Source organism: Macrotis lagotis, chromosome 4, assembly GCF_037893015.1.
Source record: "Macrotis lagotis isolate mMagLag1 chromosome 4, bilby.v1.9.chrom.fasta, whole genome shotgun sequence".
Taxonomy (NCBI): Eukaryota; Metazoa; Chordata; class Mammalia; order Peramelemorphia; family Peramelidae; genus Macrotis; species Macrotis lagotis.
The window spans coordinates 241,770,281-241,791,264 of NC_133661.1; the positions used below are offsets into that span (position 1 = coordinate 241,770,281).

The following is a 20,984-nucleotide window of genomic DNA, read 5'->3' on the forward strand; positions in this document are numbered from 1 at the left end:
GAGGTGGGGAGGGAAAATAGGAGTTGGGAGGTGAGGACAAAAACGAAATGGAGATTCTTGAAAATGGGAATACAGGCAAGATTCTTCATCTGGATTTGTCATTTGAACCTGAATTTAAAAAGAAAACCTTTCCTGATTTCCTACCAATCACTCTCTTCAGTTTCCCATTTCTAAACACACCTCCCCTCTCAAGCTCAAATGAAAGAGAGAAGCTGCCTTTCTGCTGTGTTTTGTGAGTTGGAGTCTCTTGCAGGAGGAGGAATATTTAAGTCCAATCATAAAGTGAAGCTGGTGTCTGAGAAGAGGCAAGATTTAGTGGTTAGGTTAGGGAATCGAGGAGTTACATCCTGGGTTCGGTCCTTAATCTGGCTCCTGCCTTCCACTGTCACTGCAGGCAAGTTCTTAGCAGCCTCTCTTTCTTTCTCTCCCTATTCTATCCTCCTCTTGTGCTATGTAAAAAATATCATTTGCAGTCTCCTTTTTCCACTCCTCTCTTCAGACTTTTTTGTTTGTTTGTTTGTTTGTTTGGTAGGGGAGGCTGAAAATGCGGGGGAGGGGAGAAGGAGAGAGATTTAAAAATCACAGTGGTTTTTTTTAAAGCACTATGAATATAAAATAGTATACTCTTGTTACTTACTAGTAGTATTAGTTTCTGGTAAAAATATTGTCTGATTTCTTCATTTCCCAAACAATGATGATCTCCTGACAAATTTAGGTTACAGTATTCTCCCTATGACTGGAGATTAAACAGTAGGAGCAAATGCAGAACCCAATGTGCCACAGGTCTGGATGCTCCTCTCAGTTCACATTTAAATCATTGAGAACGCTGTATATGTAGAAAAATCAGGGGATACTCTTTCAAGGAAGGTATCTCTCCCTTCCCCCCTCCTTCCCCGACGTCTCTATTTGCCACTCCCTCTTCCAAGAAAACATATTTCCTAGAGGTGAGCTGCTAGGTCAGTGAGAAGGAACACTATGAAAAGGGTGGGGTGACGGAGCAGGGCCAAAGGACTGCTTCTGATTTATCCAGTCAGGAGACTCAATAGATTCTGACTTTAAAACCTGTTGCTATGATTGGTACCTTAGACCACCACTAACTGCATCTAGAATTCTAGAGACAATTTGAAAAAAAAAATTACAAATAATGAAACAAGATTTGCTAAGAGAATAAGAAATTCATATAACTAAAAGGTAGCAAAATGCAGATGTTTAAAAATTCCTTATTTTAAAAAAGAATTCAAATATCCTTGTGGCATTAAAATGCCAATTCAGCTTTTCAAAGGAAAGTTTGACCTGTATCTATGCACATAAGCAAAACATGGTGGGCAAAAAGTGTATATCCCCTTCTGAAGAATTCTTTCCTCCCTTCCCCCCTTTTGCTTTGGGGTTTCAGCATAGAAGCTCAAAATTTGTTTGTTTGTTTACAGATAGGATCTCAGGTAACTAAATAGTCTATGAATTTAAAACACTTTCCTACCTTTAATTTTCTATAAATGTCAAGAAAATAGCATGGATGCTTATTTAAAAAAATTCTAGGCAGCAATCTGGATGAATGAGAAGGGTAATTTGGATTGTTAGTTCTCTAGAAAACTTTCGAACATTTACAGGAAAAGAAAAAATTAAAAAAAAAAGAAATCCTATTATTGGACTCTTTCCCCCATCTCCCCAATGCTTTGGAAAACAAACAAATACACCCCGCCAACAATAGAGGTTCATTGCTGTGTCCCTCTACATGTCACATTCAAATACTTTCCCCTAAGTTTGAAAGCATTTCCTGAAAGCAGTCAAAGGTATTGAACTTTTTTTTCTCGTGTCTCTCTCTTTAAATAACAAAGCAAAATTCCACCCTCTCCTCCTCCCCCCTTCTCAAAAAAAAGTTTTCGAGTTTTGCTTCTCTATTCATTGCAGTCCTGGCCAAAGTAAAGCCCTCTTTCTCAATGACGTCAAGATCTTTACCAAGATTAGGCTTTCATTTCTCTATTGCAGCAATTAGCCAGGGAATATATAAAAGGCTTCAGGGAAACAAACTGGGCTCTAGAGAGAAGCACTTTGCAACAGACAGATAGATAGCTGGGGAGGAAAAAAGGGTGAGGGAGAGGAAAAAAAAATAGAAGGACACTCTCGGAAAGGGAATGAGGGAGAGAAAGGAGAAAGAGAAACAGAAAGTTGTGTACAAAGAAAACAACCCCCTTATATTCTAAGCACTATTTTAAAAAAATAACAATCAACCAACCAACCTGGAAGTCCTTGTAAGTTAAGAAAAGAAACAGGATAACCTGAATAATTAAGACAATGAAAAAGCTGAAATTAATTTAGGAATGTGTACTTCAATTTTATAGTGGCTGGGAACTGAAAGTGCAGCAGTGTCTCTCTTTAACGGACTCAAAAGAGACTACTGGATCAGGGACTTTTTTTAACATCTTAAGTTCTGGGGGTAAAGTGGCAGTTTAGAGTTGAATTGAGTTGATGGACATGCTCTAACTGCTGGATTTGAGAAGCTGACTTGATTTTGACTTGACTCTGATCATTTGAAAGAGGTGACAGTTCAGGTTTATTTGCAATCTTAGTTTCTTTTCTTTTCTTCCTCCCCCCCCCACCCCTTTACTACCATCTCCTCCCCCTAACCCCCCCCCCTCCCCTTTCCCTTAAATGAGGGTGCAAAAGGGAAACCAGAGAACTCAAGCAAAGTGACTAAGGAGGCGGAGAAGATGGGTCTACTCAGCATAGACTTGTTGATTACTCTGCAAATCCTGCCAGTTTTTTTCTCCAACTGCCTTTTCCTGGCTCTCTATGACTCGGTCATCCTCCTGAAGCACGTGGTGCTGCTGCTGAGCCGGTCCAAGTCCACTCGTGGCGAGTGGCGGCGCATGCTGACCTCAGAAGGACTACGCTGTGTCTGGAAAAGCTTTCTCCTGGATGCTTACAAACAGGTAAGTCGGGACCAGCCATGCTCCTTTCCCCTTGGTCAGAAGCACTGGGATACAACTTTTGCACCTGGTTGGGGTTGGCTGTAGGCATTATGTTCTTCACTTTGGGTACTTGGCGGAGAGGAAAAAAGGGAGTAACTATCTCATTCTCTTAACTTACCTCTCTCTATGTCTTAGTTGTACTTTGATGGGAACAGACGGGAGAAATGAAGCAATGCTACCTGGGACTATTTAACCAGCTAGGTACCATATAGGGCTTTATTATTGGGTGGTTTTGTTTTGTGACTGTGGATAGAGGTAGATAAGCAGCGGCATTAAAACTTGAAGAAATCTTGGTATTTTGGAGGGTGGTAGACAGTGAGAAAGAACTTTGAAAATATCAGGTGGGAAGATCTTCAAAGAAATAGCTTGTTAAAGCTGGCGGGTTTTGGCTTAATGGAAGCCCTGTTTTAGGGATAGCAATGCTAAAGTTAAACAGACCTGTTTGCAGATGCCTACATCTAATGAGCCAGATTAGGGCCCTTTGAAGAATGAAGCGTGTAACCCTATTATTTTGTTTTGATTTACAATGAAAAGGTCAGAATTGGCTGAGAGAAGATTTAAATTTCCCTTTTGAGGTTGTTCAGAAGCTTAAAAAAGTAATGTCTCTTGTGAAGCAAATTAGATTTCAATAATCCTTTATTGTTCAAGTTTTTCCCCCTAAACATGTATCCCTTATAGAGAGAATTAGTATAGTAGGTCCTCTTTGATTTACCTGATGAGATTGAGTTCAAGGAGGAATTTTTTGAGGGGTTATTGGAGATGATATTTGCTTCAAATACTGGAAAACCAACTCTTGTGCTGATTCTAGGTGTCAGCAGAATCCTTGAACTCAGAACCTAGCAGGCATTATTAACCTTGCCTCATCAGCCCTTCAGTCTTTCATTTGCTCATCTGATTTGGAAGGCCTTTAGCCTTAAGAGGAAATATTCCTTTTTCAAGATTGATAATCTTGGTTTCCCCAAACAGTATTATGGACCCCCCCCCCCTTTCCTTCCCCCCCCCCCCCTTTCCTTTCCCCTATAGAAACTGGAAGAATATGGAAGCTGTGTGTTGTCTGGGAGATAAACTGTTAGTCAGCACTGCCTTAGAATGTAGAGATAGTGTTGCCTTCATCTTTGTTTTGTTTCCTATGTCAAGACATCCCCTGAGGTTTGTTTTGCAACATAGAAGGAGGTGGAGAAAATAACTTCTGTCACAGAGCACCTATTCTGGTTACACATGAAACCACGTGTGGCTTTCAGGAAAAGAATTTGCCGTAAATTGGGAAGTCCACGTGACAGCAGAATGCCAGAGGAACTGTTCTTCTACTAAAGACTTTAGCCCAAGTGTGAACGTAGACTAGAGGAGAAGAATGTCTATTTGATAGTCAAGAGTAATTTACTTCATATACAAAATTTATGAAAATGCAAATGAGTGAATCGTTTCTACTTCATTGAAATCCCCATTGAATGAAGAAGGATCATTCATCTCTTTCTATTACTGTATTTTAGAGTGGGCAGAAATATTAAGGGGGAAGGGTTGAAGGTAGTTTGGCTTTAGTAGTTAAGATTTTCTTTTTTTTGGGGGGTAAAAGACAATTGATATTTGGCTAAGATAAAAAAAAGCACACCTGCTTGTGGAATGTCATCTCCCAAGTTTAAAATCATCATGACATTAAGTATGTGAGAGGGTTATTGCCCACCCCCAGCAGAACTAGTAGCAGGAGTTTAGAATTTTGAAATCCTAAATTGAAAAAGGAAAAAGAACTTCTTCTTTAAGTGTTCCATAGTTTTCAAATATTTTGATATTTATATTCCTGGATTTGAGGATGAGTGATTTGTTTTCTCCTTTGCATATGGTTTGTGTATTCTTTCTAGTTCTTTGTTTATGTTTATGCTTGCTCTAATTTTTGCCCTTCATGCTTTACATTAAATCTACCACCCAAAGAGGTAGGAGCAAAGTGCTTGCAACTGGGGCATTAATGAATGCAAATAGTAAAACAAAATGTTGATTCAGCCTGATCTGGCAAACATTTGACTTTCTCAAAATGTGTCAGGTATGTCTGCAGTGATGGTGGAGTGTTTGGAATGGGTAGAATTATTTTCCTTACCTGTTGTTGTCATCTCTGTCCCATTTAGTCATTTGTAGGGCTACCTGGAGAGGTTTTCCTTGAGATGGCATCCCTGTTTTTCATCACAGACTTGCATTTTTTTTTCTGGGATACAACTTTGAAAAGCTCTCCTTTTGTTCCCTCCCAGAGGAAATCTTTTCAGATGGTGAGGTGTATATGCTCTATTTCAGCTTTTTTTCCATATTATTGAGTGTCAGCTACCTAAAATGTTTAGATGCTTGGAAAACAAAATATGCGAATTATAGCCTTTGTCCCCCCCCCCCCCCAACAACTGAGGTAAAATGCCACCTCTTACTGGACAAGTGAAATAGAAATCAGTAAATTTAGGCAAGATGATCACCACCATGCTTTGGTTCAGGCAGGACATCCATAATATATAATCTTTATTAAAAAGAAGGGATTGCATATATATATATATATAAAATGTAGATAAATATAATATATAATAGAATTTTATGACATTTAAATATAAAGCATTTAAAAAATAAAAACTTCTTTAGCCAGTGCATGTATCTAACTTGAACAATGTATCTTTGTGCTGCTGAAGAGATGCAACCAGTCCCAAGCTAACCAGCTTGGCCACCTTGTCCCCATCTAAATGAAGTGCAAAAGTCAACAAACAACATAGATGTTGACATACAAATTAGTTTTTGCACTCTGTCACAGAAAATATATTTATTTCAACATATAATTTTGGTTTTGAAAATGTCCTCTGAACTCTGCTTCTTCAGTCACCCCAAGCATTCAAACTAGTTTCTGCAATATTTGAAAAAATTGTTTGCTTATGCAGTTCCATAAAGATATAAAGAGATCTGCAACCAGAGTTTGTCTATAAATTGGACACACACTAGGGAATGATAGGGGCTTAGAGCTTGCAGTTTGGAGTATTAATTAAAAAAAAGAAATAATTGAGCAGCAGTGGGATTGAGAAGGATCAGTAGGTTACTTGTTATTCGACCCTGTTAAAGATTTCAGCTTATCTGAATTTAAATGGTTAAATCACACAGCATAATAATTATTTGGCCACATTTGTTAAGGGCATTGATGTAGCCTGGTGATTTTGCCAAAGAATTCCAAACTTCCTAATGGATAATAAAGCCATTTTCAGTGCCTTGGATCACAAGAGGTGTATGAGATTCTACCCCTCTAGTCCCTCCCTTTTTATTTCTTTGCTTTTTATCATAAGATTAGGTGACATTTTGTCCATGAAGCTTTTCCCAGGCTGTGGAAAAGAGAGAACAAGGTTAGTAGTATATGCTCTATTTCCAGCTTGTAGTTTATGAATAGGTCTTTCTTTTCTAAACCCCCCCCTCTCCATTTTGCAGTTCACTTGCTAAAGCAGCATTAACTTTTCCCCCCTGCACTAAACACATATCTCTAGAAGGCAATCCCATCATCGAAGGAATAATATATTCAGCAGATATATCTACATATATGTATTTATGGGTCTGCCATTGTGGGTACCCGGCTGCAGGCATTACATATTCCTGAAATTCATATAATTTCCCACAAATCATTTTTATTCTTTTGTTGTTAGTGATGGTGATGTTTTTTAAAGAAGGAACAATCACAATAATGCTGATGAGATAGAAGCTGGTGATGACAATATTGAATCCTGCATATATATATATATATATTATATACATAAATAAATGTAAATATAAATATACTATTCTGAGCCTCTTCAAATAAAGAGATCCTTTGGGAACACTGGAACTTCAAGACCAATTAGTGGAAATGATGCTTCTTGTGTTTGGGCATTAAATACTGGGCAGGGTTCGTTTATGGAGTGGCCAATGTTGGCATGGAATAAGGCACCGACCTAATTACTCTTCCGCAAGAGTAAAAAAAAAATGCCTTTTGAATGCTTCATTGGCAAATATGTCTCATTAAGGACAACTCCTCCCTCCCTACCCCCCCCAAAAAAACCCAACCAAATACAAACCCTCTAAGAAGAAGAAATGAAGATGATAGGTAAATTGTGTCCAGGAGACTTTCTTTGCCACTGTGGGAAATTAAAGTAAATTTAGGAAGTACCAGGGATGATCTGTTTCTGTTGGATTGCTTTCTTGCAGACTAAATGATATTATGGAGCTGGATTTCTCTTGTTTTTTAGCTCATGTCACTTTGGTCTTATCAAAAAAGAATCTGCCCTGGGGAAAAGAGACAAAGTTATCTCCCATCACTGGAATGAATGAATCCAATCATAGGATTATATTTAGAGCTGGAAGAGATCTTAATGTTCATGGAGTTCAGCTTCTTTTATTTTACTGATGGTGAAACTGAGGCACAGAGAGATTAAAAGATGTGTATCCAGGCTTTCCTTCCTAAGTCTGGAGTCTTGTGCACTGTACAATCCTGTCTCTCTTCTAGTTCTGTGGTGGTATAATAATATGACTTCCATAACTGAGTATGGAGGGAAAATCCTCCAAACATCATGCATAATAGAGAGAACCAAATTCTCTGTCATAAAAACCCTGGAGGCTTGTGCTGTTGGTGTTTTCTGAATACCTGACCATCCATTTGGGCTTTCTCCAGAGGCAGTAGTTTCCTTCTCCCTGGAGATCCTCAAGCAAAAATTGGATGACCACTTACCAGATATATTTTAATTGGGATTCTTGTAATCTTAGGCACTGTTTTGTCCCACTCAGACAAAAATAAACTCAGTTTCTGCCCCTAAGAAACTCCCATTTTGGTTGGCTGAAATTTTGTAATTCTATGAATTAAAATGATCTACTAATAAACCCAGTCATCAGTAACTCTCTAAGACCATAAGACACAGGGGATGCTGACCTGCATTGGTAGAGGGAGGGGAGTATCTAAACCAGTGAAATTACAGATATTTCCCCCTTAATTTAAGATTGTTGTTTGAAGAACCTTTTATGTATATTAAAATCAAAGGAATATGAGATTTATTTCCCTGTAGGATTGGGTCATTTTCCTTATCCTGATTTCTAAATGTTTAAGATATTTGCTCTGGAGACTTAACGTTTATTTATGGTTAATGTTTTTCTCTTCCACACTTTCTTTTTTTCCTAAAATACTGTCCCACAGAGCAGTAGACACAGTATGCTTTGCTTTCTCTGATGTAGTTCATATTTATTCTGTGCTCTTTACATCATACCTGGGATTCTGCCATTAGTAAACTAGAAGAAATTTAGTATCAAACCTCAGTAAAGCCCAGAATATAATCTTAGTTTGTTTCTTCACTTTCCACATTTGTGTTAGAAACATAATTTGAAGCCAGTGAGGTGGTAAAGTGAGGCCCAGTGAGGTGTGAATTGCTTAAGGTCTACATATCTATAAGTAGCAATGCAAGAATTTGAACCCATCTCTTCTGATTCCAAATCCAGTACCCTTTCCTTTCCTTCAAGCTGCTGTGGCTACCAAACAGAGCAAAGCTAATTGGCACACAAAGGTATCAAATGCCTTCCTGACTTTAGCCTCATTAGCACTAGACTCCAACCAGCCGAGCTAGCCTGGCAGAGGGAGGCAGATTGTTTAATAGCAAGATTCTCAAAAGGAGGGTTTCAGAGGTTCCCATTGCTCACTTGGTCACTTGCTGGCTAGGTGACCTCAGAAAGAGCATTTGCTTATCCATCACAATTAGGCAATTAAAGTAACCCCAGGGCAAGTGTCAGGAATATAAAGGGTTTTCTTTTCACTGACCATCTATTATTAGGAAGTACCATATTGAATTTGTACAATTAGACAAGAAATTTAAAGTTGGCTTGTCTTTCTTGTCACTTCTTATTGTCATTCTTTAATTACACCAGGTAAATATCTTCCACCTTTAGAAATTCTGCCCCTGAGTTCTACTTTGTCACCAACAGAAAGAAAGGATACAAAATTTTCCCAGGGAAATATTCCTTGCAAAACTGTCATTGGAAATGAAATAGGACTGATTGTACAGTTGAATACCTTGTGACTAATTAAATGTTCTTCAGGTATGCTTAGGTTACAGTCATAGCATCAGAGGTCCCTCTTAAAAAGACTACACAACTTATTCATGGGCTTCAATAAATTACTTAAAACCCAATAGTTGTTGTTTCCCACCCCTCTCATGACTAAGATATAAATCTGGAGTCCAAGAAAAGGTTTGCTCTTATTGTATTCATGTCAAGAAACGTAATATATTGTCTGTCCTGGTGCAATAAACTCTTAGGGATTTCTTATCTACAAAATGACATGAGGAAATATAGATATTGTCTAAAAGCATTAAATTATGAACTCCTTGAGGGCAGGGATTATTTTTCTTTGTATCCTCTGGATTTCTTGTAATGTCTTAGTACAGATTGCTGGCTTAGTTTTCTCAACTACATAATGGGAATATATTAGCACCTACCTCAGAGTAGAGTTGTGCAGATCAATTGAGAATATTTGTAAACTTTGGGTGAATACAGTAGGTGCTTAATACATTCTTCTTTCTTTCCTTCTAAATGTTTGACTAAAATTGATAATAATGGGAAAGAATGCTAATTTTGCCTTAAGTCTCTAATCAGGTGTTTTTATATGTGTGTGTGTGTGTATATAATATATGTATAAATATAGAAATATACATATACATACACACACGTGAAACAAGCATACTGGACCCATGTAAATTGTTCAGTTCCAAACTTAATTTAAAATTTGTTCTCATTTATTCACCTTTGGCACCTGTCTCCTCTAATTTTTGGCTAAATCCCTCTTCAGGGCCTCATCATGTCAGGGTGACATGAGCTTTCAAATATTCTGCCAGCACACTGCAAGTCTTAGTAAACTGGAAAGACTTGGAGAATGGGTCCAGCTGCAAACTATCAATCAAGGACCAACTTAGATTAGTGCACAATAGGTTTATCAAAGAAAAGGTAATGAAAAAGAACCTTCTCTAGTTTATGCATAGAGAGATTGTGATCTACCTTCACAGGAGTACTTCATCAATAAAGTCAAGGTAGCTTGATAAGTAAATTTCCTCTAGTATCAAAATTATCCAGTCCACAGTAGCTTATTAAATTAAATTTCTCTACTTTATAAGTCATCATTTAATTTAATTTGGTGAATTTAATTATTTACTTACTGGGGAAAATTTTTTTTCCTAAGCAGGAATTCCTTTATTCTAATTATGTAAAATAGAGATAGTATTATCTACTATAGACCTGCCTGGCTCTATTCTAAAGTTGAATATTCCTTAGTTCTGCCCTTTATGGAGTAAAAAAATGAGTTATGCATTGAAATTTGCTGAAAAGATTCCTGAACAGCATGCAAAGAAGATTTTATACCAATTTAGATTGTAGAATTTTTTTTAACATTTCCCCTCCAAGTGACTTCAATTAGCACCAGCATTACCTCCCTAGCATAAATGAAGTCACATTCAAGTGAGACCCATTACAAGGTTTTGTAGTATGAAGGGCAGCATATAAAAATCAATTGTTCTGAGGTAACTTGTCCCTGATGTTATTGGCTTTGATTAAACTATTCCAGGGAAAGATCCAATTTTACTTATCCAAAGTTGAAGTAATTGCTTCTTTTATATTCCCTTCATTTTATTATCAACCTACATATCCAAGTACCCACAAAATTCTTTTTAATTTTTTTTAAAGCATTGTGACTGTGCCTTTGTTGAACGGGGCTTCTTGCTCTGCTTTAAAAAACTTAATTCCATATGCTTTGTACAAGCCAGAAAGTAACTTCTAGAAGTAATTGAGAAGTTACCTAAAATTTTGTGGTAGAAAAGAAGGAAATGGAGGTAAGAAAGGGGATGAAGCTACTAAAAATAAAAATGATAATAAAAAATTGACATTGGGAATTTCATATCCAAGGACTAGCTTTCACTGGTATTACAGAGATGGTGTAAATGTGTTTTCTCCCCCAATCACCTGCTAGATGGGGTTTTGTCAGCAGTTAACACTCATTTTGGAGATATCTATTAGTTCTTGTTGTGGATATTTCTTGTGCAGTTCTTATTGTCAGGAGGGTTTAGTTTGGAATTATTTATAAGACATTCTCTAGAGTGTCATTTAAGTCTTTATGTCAGATATAGAAAAAGAAATCTAGAAAATAAGAAAAGAAACTTCAGATATTTTCATCATGGTAGATAGGATGCTTATGCTCAAATGTCCTTTGGAAGTCTTAGTTTTAAATTAGTTTCACTTTTTCTGATCTCTCTGCAAAATATGAATTTATTAAAGCTAGGTAATATTTCATTGCTAAATATTGGAAACTTCACCACAGGCTTGTTTACTCTTCCTGAGGGTTACCCCAAACCTAATGCCATTTTCCCCTCAATTATGGAAGTGGAGATCAAGTAAAACTCACATGTAATCTCCTTTTAAGCCACTGATTTGTTGAAGTCTTAATGTAATCCTAAAGTGTAATGAGACATTGCTGGAGAAAAAGCTGAGATTAAATTGCTATCATCCCAGTCATGTGTGACCAATAGCTTGTCCTCAGAGTAAAGTGCATCTTTGAAATGAAAGATGTGTTAATACTCTAGTGGTAATTATTATGTAAGTATTTATGTATGTATATATTTTTCCCCCACAAAGTAATCCAGTATTTTAAAATTTGCTAGAGACAATTAGACTAGGAAAGTAAATCTGATTTCAGCTCCAGAACTCTGGGAACTTCAAAATATATCCAATCAGTTAAACAGATTCTTTTGTTAGCTGATATGGAATAAATCAGTTTGGACCCTAGGTCATTGGTGGGTGCCCCATTTTCCAGAACTTTGAACTGAGAATCCAAAATTGGACATTCTTACCTAGATTCTCAGTTTTCTGGCTGGCATTCTGTTTGAACTTGGGCAATTCACTTTAACCTATGTCATGGTTTTGAAATGAAGCCAAAACTTTGGTTATGTAACATGCATGAAACATTATCAGCTAAGAAAGTAATGGTTGTAAAGAATACCTCAGTGTTGTAGAGAGAAATTACATGAGAGTGAATGAAATTATTTATGTTTTTCTATAGAAACTTTATATATTGGACTAAAAACAACCTGGGTTCAAGTCCTTCCTCTGACTTAAACTGATTGTGGCACTGCAGTGCAAATCATTCAATCTTGAGGTGCTCCCAGACAACTTTCTAAGGCTTTTAAGTTTGAAGAACAGTTACTGATATGCATTGATATAGGGAGGTTTTATTTTGTTTTTTTTTTCCACCTAGCACTCCCTTTATATAATGAAATGATGGGTCTAGACCCATTCTTCCCCAGGAAAATTATAGCCCTTATTCTGGACAAAAGGGTAATTTTAAAGTTGCCAAATCATTATTTTCTAAACTATGCTTACTGAAATCATTGTATCTTATTTTGAAGAAACATGATGCAGGGGGCAGCTAGGTGGCACAGTGGATAGAGCACTGGCCCTGGAGTCAGGAGTACCTGGGTTCAAATCCTGCCTCAGACACTCACTAATTACCCAGCTGTATGGCCTTGGGCAAGCCACTTAACCCCACTGCCTTGCAAAAAAAAAAAAAGAAATATATAAAAAAGAAACATGATGTATTTTTTGAGCAGATTGCATTTACTTAGAGTTAATTTAGAGGACAATTAGTAAGATATTTAATGTAGGTCTTCCCCCCCCATCCTCTTTTTCTTTCTTTGATATCAGGTGAAATTGGGTGGAGATGCCCCCAATTCCAGTGTGGTTTGCATTACCAGTGCTGAAGTTGGGAATGGTCAACAGAACAATTCGAAGTGGAAGAGCATTGATGGGGGTTATGGAGCTGAGTGCCATCTCCTGGATTTTGCCAACCCTGAGCGTCCACTGGTTGTCAACTTTGGTTCAGCCACTTGACCACCGTTCACAAGCCAGCTACCGGCCTTTAGCAAGCTGGTGGAAGAGTTCTCAACAGTGGCTGACTTCTTGTTGGTCTACATTGATGAAGCTCATCCATCAGATGGTTGGGCGGTGCCTGGTAACTCCTCTGTGTCTTTTGAGGTGAAGAAACACCGGAACCAGGAAGACCGTTGTGCAGCAGCCCATCAGCTACTGGAGCGTTTCTCCTTGCCGCCCCAATGCCAGGTGGTGGCTGACTGCATGGATAACAATGCCAACATAGCCTATGGGGTATCCTTTGAGCGTGTGTGTATTGTGCAGAGACAAAAAATTGCTTATTTAGGAGGGAAGGGTCCCTTTTTCTATAACCTTCAGGAAGTACGGCTTTGGCTAGAGAAGAACTTCAGCAAGAGATGAAATTCAGGTTAGCTGGAGGAATTTGTGAGTTTCATAGTACCCTATTAAAAATAACAAAAAAGGAGGGGGGGATGGAGAAAGAAGGATGTATTGGATCCGCAATTTCAACTGGATCTCAGTAGACTTCTCAGAAGAAGAATAAACCATCCCTCATAAGCCCTCACTTCCCTTACAAAATAATAATGTTAATAATACCTGACTAACCAGCAATCCCTTGTTGCCTTTCCACTTTTGAAAAAGAGCCTAAGAGGAGCAGGAAGAACCTGTTTCAAAGTGTTTCCATCCTAACTTGAGATGGAATTAAAACAATTGGTGCTTGCTTTGGGAAAAAAAATGGGGGAAAAAATTCAACCCACACTAGAGAAATGCTAGGGGAAAAAAGACTCTTTTAGAATAGGAATTATTATTTTAACTTCATCCACCACGAATAGAGAAGACTGTTGGTAAATCCTTAGGTATTTGTTTATAGTGACACTGGGGGAGGCAGGCAAGGAGGAAAAGGAGGGATGGTTCATATAGTTGTTGTCCTGGTTTTTAGAGTGTTGGTGTCATATCTGGCTCTCTCTCTCTCTCTCTCTCTCTCTCTCTCAGTATGTGCTATAAAATGCTGGCTGAAACATCCAGTAATTTTCAGGATATTTAGGATAGTTTTTGAGGAGCTTCTTTCAATTTGAAGGGTTAGGGTTACTCTGGTCAAGAGGTGAAGTAGTTGTAGGAAGTACACTGGACTTGGAGTTTTATTTCCTGAGTTAAAATTCTATTATTAAGTAGTTGTGGGGTCTTAGGCTAATCATTTAATGTTGCTGGTTCTCAAGTTTGTTCATCTATAAACTGAGGGCATTGGGTTAGATGATCTTCAAAGGCCCTTTAAACTTAAAAACTATATAATTCTCTGATAGTCACAGGGGAAAAGAAGGCTCAAAGATCAGGAGAATACAGAGAGTTTTACTTTGAAGAAATAGAGAGGGTAACTAATTAGTTAGGAATAGAAACACATACCCACATTTGATTAATTCTTCAGGCCAGAGAAAATCATTCTGCTGAAACCTATCTGAGACCACATGAATGGGAAACAAATTATCCAATAATGAGACAGAGAGAGAGGAGAGAGAGAGAGAGAGAGAGAGAGAGAGAGAGAGAGAGAGAGAAAAGAAGAGAGAGAGAGGAGAGAATATAAGAGAGATAGAAAGAGAGAGAGAGAGAGAGAGATGAGCAGTGGTTTTGCATTTTTTTTATATAAAGTAATTTATTTGTCTGTAGTTTGTGTATTTGAAGTGGGGGAATAAATGAACCATGATACCTCACTAAGTATGAACTAGTGCCATAGGTTACTCTGTGGTTGCAACAGTGCCAATTGTTGAAACAGCTATACAGCTCCCCTCATTCCTTGGCATGGAATACTTGTTGATCTCCGTAATGATGTTCTATATGTTAAGCTGAAAACAGTTTACTCATATTTCACGAATGTTCTCAGCTGCCTTATGGGGAATGATTATCTGGTTGCTCAACTATTTATATAGCCTTATTGTCCCTCAGAAGTAGGTGAATTAGTAAGAATGATGCAAAGACACAAATAGAGTTTCCTTAGATACATAAGCATCAAGTCAACAAGCATTTGTGAAGTGCCAGAGAAGGTAAGAGACAGCTAATTTGGGATGAGTCCCCATCTGAATATATCAACTTTTTTATAGTGCAATCCACACTGACAGTCATAGGCTTTGCTATTACAAAATTTCCATCTTTACACAGAATTCAAAATTGGATCTGTGTTGGGCCTCCTCCACCAAGGGCAAGTCGTTAGAAGTACCCAAAAAACTTTGGTACAGTCTTCTGTGCCACCCTGTTATGTATTGTGGATGGATTTTTATAAAACTGCCAGGTTATATAACACATTGTGAGAAGAGAACAATCAGTTTTCTCAGAGGTCAGACTTTAGAGACTATTTAAAGGCTAGGTTATAAAATGTGAAAGAATTTTTTTTGGTAATTTGAGAAATTCAGATTTCAGTATTAATATTTATGGACATAACTCTTAGTTTTTAGTAATTTTAAAGAAAACCAAACTAGAAACAGCAACACTAAGCTCAGGTGACCACATCTGAAAATAAGAATAGGAATGGATTGCAAAAGATAAACTCATCATCCCATTGAGAAAAGTCAGAAGCTCAAAGTATAACTGAATATCATAAAAACAGTTTCAAAATTGGGGGGAAAAATAAGTTCCAAAGTACAACTCAAACTTATTTCCCTACCAATTAATTCACCTAAACCAGTCAACTTTTTTGGTGTTTTACACTATTACCCAAAAAGGTAAATAGAATTGCAAAGAGTCTAGTTATTTAATGAACTGGTAGTAAACAAAATATTTTTAAAAATAAATTAATATCGAATGTTTACATATTCCTGAATTTTTCTCACTTGGACTTTTTTTTTGGCATTAAAAAATCATTGGTTCATTTGCCCAGTTTCTTTGTTTTTCAGAATGGAATTAGGATGTATATGGTACCCTTATCAGTGACACTGTAAGAGTGATGTTTTCCTTGGAAGTATCTTCTTGTTTTTTTCCCCCATGTACAGAACTGGTATAGTATGTCAGAGAAGGTGGGGGGAGGGAAAGTGAGATTCCAAGAAAGTGATGCTCATTGTCCAGATAAAGGAGTGGAAATAAAATACTTCTGTATTCTAATTTTGCTACAAGTATGTAGAAGGAAGTTTGGAATATCATAGGTGAGTCCTCTTGCAGAGGATGAGGCAGTAGAGAAACAGAGCGATGGAAATTAGTAAATGAAAGGCCAATTATCAGGGGAAAAATTATTTTTAATGGGGAGATACATCTACAAAGAACACATCCCCCCAAGGAAGAGCATGGAAACCCTATCATTACACAAGGGTAAAGAAATGTAGCTACATATAACCCATTTCACACCTCTTAACAAGCATGACCCGAGAGGTTGCTTATGTCTCTGTTTACAGAATATACTTCTGATTCTTGCCACAGTTTATTTTCATACATCATAATAATCCTCTGGGAGATGAAACATCATCTTTTTGGTGCTAATCTTTCATATATGTATGTATTATATACATATACATGGATATGTATATATGCACATACTACCACAACTGTGATTTGGCATCCATTCTCTCACCTGATCATTTTATTTTGACAGACCATGTTTATATGGGGCTCTTAGTTTAAATATGTTAACTGGATTAGCTTGTATATCATTGAAATAGTTTTCTAGCTACTTATGACTTTGTTAGAGGCTATAGAATAGTATTTTATCACAATTTTCAAAGGTTTTTGACTTAGAACTCTTCAAAATTTACTTTATCACTTAGAAGATTGACCAGAACTTTCTTGAATGGGCATGAATAGAATGTCCATCCAATACTGGCAGACATAGTTAATACAATATTAAAATAGCTCCTAACCGCACAAGAGGCAAACAGATTAGCAATGATCATCCACTTTTGCATATTTGAAGTGATAGTTATTTAACTTTACATGGCTATCATTTACCTGTTTGGAAGTTCCAGTACTGTGTCTTCACATGCGCCTGATTTTGGGCATCACTGCTTTTTTAAACATTTTAATCTTTTGGTAGAGCAAATTGTTACTCTACCTAATCATTAACTGGGGGAATGATTAGGTAGAGTAACAGCAGGAATTTAGAAAAGACCCTCAAAACCCTCATTCTGTCCCTTCCAAATTCCTGCTCCCAGTCTGGGCTCCTAGATGGAAGTGATCAAATACACTGAGTGATTTATATGTAACTTATAGGTGACAGAAGGATGTAGATAAAGATGATCTCTTTCATCTTGTAAAAACTTCTAGGATTTGCTTAGGTCCCTTCTTGTACCCTACCTTCTATGGATCAAGGATATGGAGACCAGTCCCACCCCTGGGATGATAGGAAAAAGATGAGAGAATCTTACCTCCTGTGAACCTAAGAAAAGCTTCCCTCTCTAGAGCTGAGACCAGTCTGATCTCTGATTCATGGGTCTTAAAATAGAGTTCAGTGAGAATTTCATTTTTATTTGTGAAGGCAGACATTAAAAGTAAGCTCTCTTCTACAGTTGAGGGACTGTTGGAAAAAATCAACATTTATAGACTTCCTTAGAATCTGACCGTGTCATTTTCTCAATAGTGGTTGCCAGTGAAAATCTTAAAAAATGAAGCAAAGTCCCAGCTGAAATAATTGTTTTTGGTTATGCCTCACCTCCTGTCTTAAACCTAAGGAAAATCCAAGTCATTTTACTCACATTTCATAGTCCCACTATTTCCATATATGTTTCCCACTTTGAGGTGGGAGTTCCCTTAAAATGACAGAAGAGCTCTACAGATGAAGGTTATTGGAGAAAGGAGAGGAAAGATTTGTATAGTTAAGATTTTGGGTCCTAGCTCAGTAGAAGTAGGAAAAAAAAGTCTTTGTCACATTACTGCTTAAAGCAGTACTGCGAAGGACAGACTGGATTGAGTCATTGGTTTTCTGACACCCTGGTTATCAGTGATTGTCAGTAGCAAAGTTTCTGAGCAGAGATACTGTTCTGCTTTTTTAAAAAAAGACAACTAATAGAAAGCAAATTCTTACAATGATTCAATTAAGTCTCTTCATAGGATATTTCTGATTCTGAATGGTAAGGTTTCGGGGAGTTTATTATTTAGTGATTAGATATTGTAATCACTCTTTGGCTCCACTAATCATAACAATAATTTTTAAAAATGTGAACGAATAGAACATAAATTAATGGAAAAAACCTGAAGAGAGAAGTTTCCCAAGTCTTGGGCAAGCTACATCACTGGATGATAGTGTTTCAATGTGATTGGGGGTTGGGAGCAGCATTGAAGACATACGCATTCAGTAATACATAACCAAAGCAATGAAAGGTATTGTGTAGGGAATATTGGCCAGTGTTGTTCAGTTGTGTATCATGTTACCATAGTCCTCATAATCACTAACCCAAGCCTTTGGGCATCTAAAGTGAGAGACCAAGCTGTGGAAGGGCTGCCAGTGTGCAAATGATGACCCCTAACAAAAGAGTCAGTCACTCCGTTAGAGGTTGGATGTGGTCACAGTGGTTTGCTGCTCTATGCCTTGGAGTCTCCCTAGCAAGGAGATTAATTTGGTGGGTGATATTATGAGGATTTGGTAAACATGGTGAGGACACAAGTGTATGTGTGTTCGTGCATGTTTGTACGTGTGTGTCTCTGCTTATCCATGGTGGAAACAATTGCTTTGCAGAATGTCAGCAAGAAATGTGTTACAATATTGGTGCTGAGTGGAATGTGTGCTTTAAAAATTTCCTTGTATGTTAATAAAACCTAAAGAAAGAAAATATGTGTATCTTTTGTGATGTTATTTTAAAATTACTACATAGACCTCTCTTTCTGCATAGTTCCTACAGGTGAAAAATAATCCAGAATTTGACAGTTTGTATCTTGATATCTCTTGACAAATAACCACTGGTTTCCAATTAGTCAGATTTTGTGTGAATATTTTCAAGGAAAGCTTAAAAACATCCCCAACAAGATCACCAATATTTATCTCAGATTTTTTTCATGTTTCTGAACAAATCACAATGATCACACAAAGACTTTTTTTAGACACCTATGCCAAACTCTTACTATATCTTACAGGCTTACTGATTGGAGTCCCTTGAAAACTATGGTTTATTTCATCAGAAAACTCAAAATGTTAAATTTAACCATTGAGAAATGTAGTGTAGTACATAAAGCAAAGAACTTGGAGGCATGTAAACTTAGGCTCGAAGCCCCACTTCTGAGTCTTATTGGGTGATCCCAAATAGGTCTTTCAACTTCTCTGGGCTTTTGATGTCTTTGTCTGTACAAAAATGGGATTGGTCTCTTAGTAACTCTTGAGTTCCCTTTCAACTATAAATCAGTGTTCTATGAACTCCCATGTTTTTTACATCTAGAAAAATGAATGGGGAAATCTCTACATTCCAGATCTAATACCTTGCATTCCTTCTGTCAGATGAGCAATTGAGTGAGCCCCAAAATTACTACTCTTTATTGACCAATGACATAATACTATGATCTAAAGTAATTGAAAGAAGCTAATTAGAGATAATTGGTTGAGGAAAGTAGCTTTCATTAAAATTCTGAAATCCATTTGTAACAGATACTTGTATATATTCTGCCTCTTGGACAATTTGGTACTTTTGGACTTGGTTAAATGAGACAGTTCTGGGATAATTTTATCACTTTAAACCCCTGTATTTTAAAGATATTGTGTGTGTGTGTGTGTGTGTGTGTGTGTGTGTGTGTATTCAATTTTTGTGAACAGGAACTAGTAGGCAGAGTGAATAGAGCATTGGCTTTGGAGACAAGAAGACTGAAGTTCAAATACAGCCTCAGACACTCAACACTAGCTGTGTGACCTTGGGCAAGTCATTTAACCTTGATTGCCTCATATCCAGAGTCCTCCAGTTGTCTCAATCCATATCTGGCCACTGGAGGCAAATGGCCCTGGAGGAGAAAGTAAGGCTGCTGACTCACCCCAGCCCCACTCAAATTCAATTCATATACTTATCATGGCATCACCTCCGTGATGTTATGGGGTTCCTCAAGAATGAAGGACAAACATCATCAAATAATACAGCCCTTACCTTCAGAGGCAATATGGAATAGTGGATAGAAAGCTGATCTTGGAGTCAGAAAGATCTGGGTTCAAACTTCACCTCTGACACATACTGGCTGTGTGATTTGAGGCCAGTTATAATCTCTCAGTGATGTAGGTAACTTTAAGACTGAATGGGAGAAAAGATACCTATACTACATTGATAGAAGAAATTTCCACACCCAAGAATTCTATGTACTAATAAAATAACAGGTTCATACCTTGTCTCTAATTGCCCTCAGAGTAACAATGCAAGACATGGACTAAGGCAGCATATGATTAATTCCTAATATGTATAGGCATAGTTGGATAAAATGAATCATAAAAAAGGAGAGGCTACTTTGCAAAATTAATGAGTTTCTTGAGTTCTTCAAGCAAAAGCTAGATTTCAAATAGAGATTTTTTTCAAGTATTGATTAAATAATATGGCCTCTGAGGTTCCTTTCAACTATGAAAGGTTGTAAGTTTATGGAAATAAAAGATCATTGTGGGTAATGATGTCAAAGTTAGATTCATTCAGGAGTTGGAACTTGAAATCATCTTGGAAGGACAGGGCAAGATGGTGATAGATGAGGGGAAAGGACATAGCATTCAAAATAAACATTTGCTGAGTAGCTTTATGAAACAGTTCATATGTGCAAGACACTGGGATATAAAGTTAAAGACACGATCTTCTATAGGAACTTATATTCTAGTTGAGGATGTACACATTATAATATGAGATATAATAGCATACACACACACACAAACATAAAATGAATTCTGAAAACAAGACAGTTTATAAGTATCACATGAATAAATTTTGCAGGTATTTAGAGAAAGAAAAAAGATATTAAAATATATACATGGTAGAAACTATTAGGTTTTGAAAATACAAATCCCCCCCAAAAAACCCCCAGATGACTACAAATACTGTATTTGAGGAATTAGAATGTCATTGGAAAAGAGTACTCCCAGGTTATTACACACATACAATGTAGTTTCAAACTATAAGCTAAAAATTGCACTAAAACCCTTGAAACATTACATATATATATAATATATATATATTATATATATGTATGTATATGTACTCAGGTAACTAA

The 20,984-nt window shown here is 37.1% G+C and overlaps 1 protein-coding gene across 10 annotated transcripts in view; it reads left to right on the forward strand.

Moving 5' to 3' along the window:
• The window catches only part of DIO2 (iodothyronine deiodinase 2), a 361,142-nt gene extending 342,547 nt beyond the window's left edge, over nucleotides 1-18,595 (forward strand). For 5 of the 10 annotated variants that reach the window (XM_074235610.1, XM_074235611.1, XM_074235612.1 and 2 more), the window contains 2 exons: nucleotides 2,655-2,930; nucleotides 12,672-18,595. In XM_074235610.1, coding sequence (XP_074091711.1) covers nucleotides 2,655-2,930; nucleotides 12,672-13,256 — 861 coding nt within the window. In that variant the 3' untranslated portion in view covers nucleotides 13,257-18,595. Of the gene's footprint in view, nucleotides 1-48; nucleotides 2,250-2,654; nucleotides 2,931-12,671 lie in introns of those variants that run through there. The other 5 variants (XM_074235614.1, XM_074235618.1, XR_012478182.1 and 2 more) reach the window with 4 other exon arrangements.
• Nucleotides 18,596-20,984: the final 2,389 nt, after the last annotated feature.